The sequence below is a fragment of the Centruroides sculpturatus genome, unplaced genomic scaffold (assembly GCF_000671375.1).
Source record: "Centruroides sculpturatus isolate CEXI.00-Female unplaced genomic scaffold, Cexi_2.0 scaffold9, whole genome shotgun sequence".
NCBI lineage: Eukaryota > Metazoa > Arthropoda > Arachnida > Scorpiones > Buthidae > Centruroides > Centruroides sculpturatus.
In genome coordinates this window covers 477,031-482,082 of record NW_019384576.1, presented here as the reverse complement: position 1 = coordinate 482,082, position 5,052 = coordinate 477,031, and the positions used below count along the sequence as shown (strand labels likewise).

Sequence of the window (5,052 nt, the reverse complement as noted above, 5' to 3'; positions counted from 1 at the left end):
TTTTCATTTAGCTAATTGAATTCTATTAATTTTATATATAAAATTTCTATTTTCATTTATGAATTTTTACTGTATAAAAATTGGTTTGTTTGCTTCCATAATTTTAAATATTTCTCTGTGTTTTTTTTTTATTGGCAGAATGGGAATGCAGATGGCATGGCAAGGTATTCCTGGTCAACCTCAAATGGCAGCAGCAGCAGCAGCAGCAGCCGCAGCACAGAATCCCATGGGTCAAGGTCTTCAACAACCAGGAATGATAGGTACCTATCCTATGCAGCAGTATCAGGCTCAGTAACTGAAGCCAGGTCGATACATTTGCACCCCCGAAAAAAAACTTAGTTAATAACGACTCATCATAGGATCCCACCAAAAAATATATATATATATATTAAAAAAATTATTGGAAAAAGTTGAACAATGGGCATTTGGGCTCCTAAGCGATTTGTCTACGGATACATATAAACATATATATATACATCCATATATACATACAAGCAAATATATATATATGTGTATATATATATATACACATATAAAAACATATAAATATATATATACACATATATATAAGATATATATATGATATATATATATATATTAAGTAATCTTACTATAGCACCTCTTGTGTTTAGTACCTCTGTTCCGATTAGCTGTGTCTGTTCATCGTCCAAATTTCCGTCGCCCTAATGCTTTGCTGTTGAACGGAAAACGAAGGAAAGTTAGAAAGAAAAAAAAACTCTAAATAAATAAAATTACAAGTCGTATTTACGCGTCCGAATATACGAACAGACTACGATGGATACGCGAATGTCTGTCTGTATGTTAAATGGGCGGAAGGGGAGCATAGGAAAACAGAAAATAATAATAATATTAATCTCGCGTCCTGCATTTGTAAACTGTTGTAGAAAACAAAGAAAAAAAAACAATTGAGATAGTTCGTATTTATCTGTAGGAACTGACTGTTTGGTTGCTGGATTGTGGTTGTGAATTGGACAAAACAATCTCTCAGATCACTTGTTTTTCGATCAGACCCGCGTGTATGAGAGTCAGATTTCAATTCGCACGCAGTATATATATATATATATATATATATATATAAATATATATGTGTATATATATATATGTACACACACACATATATATATAAATATATAGTTTATCCTCCCGAAAAAAAAAAGGAAACCTGCGGGTGGCTTAACGTCCCTCTTGCCACCGTTTAAAGAGTAGTAATATTAAAGGCAAAGAAAAAAAAATAATAATAATAAAATCCTGCAATGTTATATTCTGTACCGTGTTATAATGAAAAATAACGTATTGTCCCGTGTTGGTCGATTGATCCCCGCTTGTTGCATTCGTTTTGTTGTCTGCACATCTTTGTCTCCAAGCACCTGTTCTATATGCTGTAACTTCCTGATGGAGACACCCAGCCTTTAATAGGCTTCCAAGCAGCAAATAAAGAGGGAAATGGATATAAAAGATTACTCCCCCCCGCTTCAACATGTACAGTGTCCGTTACAATCTCCATTTTTGTCCCTTTTTTTGGAATTTAGATAAAGAAATTAGAGTCCTATTTTCGAACCTTGCTTCCATTATACTGGAAAAAAAAAGAAATAAATAAAAATAAGTAAATAAATATGTAGAGAGAGAGAGATCATCGGGAGATTTAAGATATATAAAAAAAAAAAAAAAATTATATATATATTGCCTTTTTTCATAACGACAATATAAAAAGAATACAAATTTTATATTGTTTTTTAGCGCTTCACCGTTAATATCAGTTGCTTCCAGATATTTTTGAAAAGGGAAAAAACAAATATTTAAAAACGTTCAAAAGCTTTATTTGTAAAAAAGCTTACGTAATTACTTTTAAATATATTCCTCAGCAGACTTTTACGACCCTTTGGAATTAGTGGTCAGTTGTTAATAAAGAAAAAAAAAACAAATAAACAAATATAAGCGGATATTTTCATACTGGATTGTGCTCGACCTGTATTCAGTTGCCACATCTGAAAGAGAAACAGATATAAAGTCGCAAATATGCCAAGTCCCGAAAATTGACGTAGAAGACTTATAGTAGATAAACCTGGTGTACAAAAAATTTAAAAAAAAGTGAACGGATATGTAGACTTTTTGTCCATTTAGAATGGGTGGATCTTTCCTGTTCTGCCAAAAAAAAAAGGTGTTTTCATTATTCAAACGGCGGTAACTTCACACAGGTTATCGTAAAATTTAAGCCAACCGTAGGAAGTGAGCGAATTCGTTTAAAAAAAAAAAAAAACCTCGTAGATTTTGCTAGGTTCTCGTAGATTAGAAAAAAAAAATGTAGAATATAAGATAAGCTGTGACAATTTTTTTCTCTTAAGAACCGTTCAGAGTCGATGAGACGAGATAACAGTTTCTCCTTCGGTGATGCAAAAGAAATTATAACACTCTCTCACAACATCGGCTGCTGTCTTTGTTTAAAAAATAAACAAAAACAGACAAAAAAATTAAGCGTTCTGCTCTGTCTACATATTCGGGCTACCTTTATCCAAGTAAATAAATAAAAAAAAAATATATATATATATATAAGGAAATTCCCATCTCCCCATTCTCCTCTCTCCTCCCGATTGTAAGCGGACAGGCGCTTTTGCCGTAGGAAAGTAGTTCACTTTTTCTTGTAATAAATCGTCGTCCTCAAGTTTTGGGCTCACGGAGCCGACCCACGACGGAACGTAATCTAGTAACGTAGACACTTAGATAATTACGTAGCTCATCATCACTAGAAGTTATTTAAAAAAAAAAAAAAAAAGTAAATAAGGACGCTGAAACGGAAGTTATTCTCCTGTCCATCCCTTACCCCAATTTCCCTCTCCCCTTATCGAGTCGGAGTTGGGATATGTATTAAAAAAAAAACAAAATAGTTAGGCAGTGTACATAACAGGCCACCTTTTTATCGTATTTACAAAAAAAAAAACAAAACAAACGAAATATATTAATGGCTGCCTGGGTTTGTTTTCAGTTTCGTTTTCTATAAGCGTTAGAAGTGATTAAAAATACGAGTTAAACCGAATTCGTTGTTTAGTCGAGAGAAAAAAAAAATAATAATAATAATACAATTAGAAGGCCTCGTGCATTTTAGGTACGTAATTTCCCTCATCCCCTCGTTTTTGTTCAATGACAAAGTATTATTTCTGTAATATTCGCGTTTGTTTGAAGTACACTGTAAGTATATACAGTTGTTTGGAGGGAACAGCTCAGAGGTGCAGTACTAGGAATTGTTCTGGTGTGTTTGATGTCTTAACCTAGTACTGGCCTATTTATTTCCCCCATCTGTTGGGTTATAGTGTTTAGATGAAGAAATGATAAACTGATGATGTGTGAAATAAAAAAAAAAGAGGAAACTGTTATTTATGTTGAATCCCACTTCCTCCAAACTTAAGAACACCGGACATGTGGAATTAAAGTTGTGGAGGTATAAAAATAGCAGAGAAAATAAAAAGTGGAGAATTTGTATGTTTTCTTTCTTGTGGTGTCCTTTCTTTCTTTATATATATAGCCTTATATAAGTTATATAAATATTCACACGCACAGGTAATCGATACGAGTGAAATAAATTAACAAATGTTTTCCACCCTAACACGAGTATTACGGTTAATCGAGTATCTAATGTAGCACGACCACCGACGAACAGAAATGCTTGAGAGGTTAGTTATTTGTAAAACGTAAAGTAATGTTCGATAAATAAAAATCTAGAAGAAAACCCGTCATACAAAGGAAAGTGTAGCAACTGTTGGCGCGGAAAAAAACATTATCAGTGAATTCGCATACCTTTGCTGTCAAAACGAAAGGAAAAATTAAACTGTAGAGTCTATTTAAATTTAAATAGGAAACTTTAACAATAGTTTTTTTTTTTTTTTTTCTTTTCTTTACTTCCGGAGCTTTTAAAGTCCAAGATTTCTACTCGAATTTAACTTTTAATAGGCGTATCCTAACGGGATAACAATTAGGAAGCGCGCATCTCTACTTAAATTAACATAAATTCAGATTAAATAGTGAAATTTTCTAAATAATTAAAGCATTGGAATGAATTTTATTTTTAAAATTATAAATCGAAATGAATAAGTAATCTAATTAATGCGAGCGAGTTTTGAAAATCGAACGTATGATCAAGTATTACTTGAAGCATTCTTCTAGTGTTTAATATATAATAATAAAACTAAAATAATCGCTGTAATTAATGAAAAGAAAGAAACAAACAAAGTAAAAATTCTTTAAAAAAATGCATAATTTTATCTCCGAATTACGATACAAATCGGTAAATTTTAACTCCAACTTTTATTCTTTAAATGATTTTTTTTTTGTATGATCTCATACGTTATTTACACAAATATGAATATATTAACAATAAATTTAACTCATTTAATGCGTTTTTTATTATAATAAAACATCTGTAATTCCTTCATTTTACACGGTAATGTACGAGCGAGAAACTTCCGGCGGTAGAGTCCAGATTCGATTCCCGTACGGAAAAATTGCAAAGTATTAAGATTAAAAATAGAAATAATTGTCTAAAGTTAACTTTCTTATTATTAAATACGATTATTATCCGGAAAGTTTAACTTTATAATTAATATTACAAAAAAAAAATCAAATTAAAAACCGGAAAAAATTACCCAGTTTTGTAATAAGTCAGCGGCATTTACTGTACTTTAAATCGGATGTCAACTTAATAAAAAATGAGATAATTTATAATTTTGTCATCATAATTTTTAATAAATAAAAAAAAACAAGAAGAATATATCATTAAAATTAAAGAATGAATACACTTTTATCCTCATTCCATTAAGTATTTGAATAGTTTCTTATATATTAATTATTCGAACAAATTAGTCGTATTTTTCTAACTTTTTAACAGACAGACATACACACACACACGACTGACAATAAGTCACTTTGACAGTTATTATTCGTCTAAACTGAATGGAAAGTTAATCTATAACAGATCATTGCTTTAAAATGTTTTTTATAGAAGCCATATTTTTTTTTTTAATTTTGTGCTTCGGTTTATAT

The 5,052-nt window shown here is 30.9% G+C and overlaps 1 protein-coding gene across 1 annotated transcript in view; it reads left to right on the top strand.

Annotated features, from left to right (window-relative positions):
- Positions 1–3,500, top strand: part of LOC111624360 (nucleolysin TIAR-like) — a 240,259-nt gene extending 236,759 nt beyond the window's left edge. The window contains exon 10 of the mRNA XM_023367189.1: positions 139–3,500. Coding sequence (XP_023222957.1) covers positions 139–295 — 157 coding nt within the window. The 3' untranslated portion in view covers positions 296–3,500. The remainder of the gene's footprint in view (positions 1–138) is intronic.
- Positions 3,501–5,052: the final 1,552 nt, after the last annotated feature.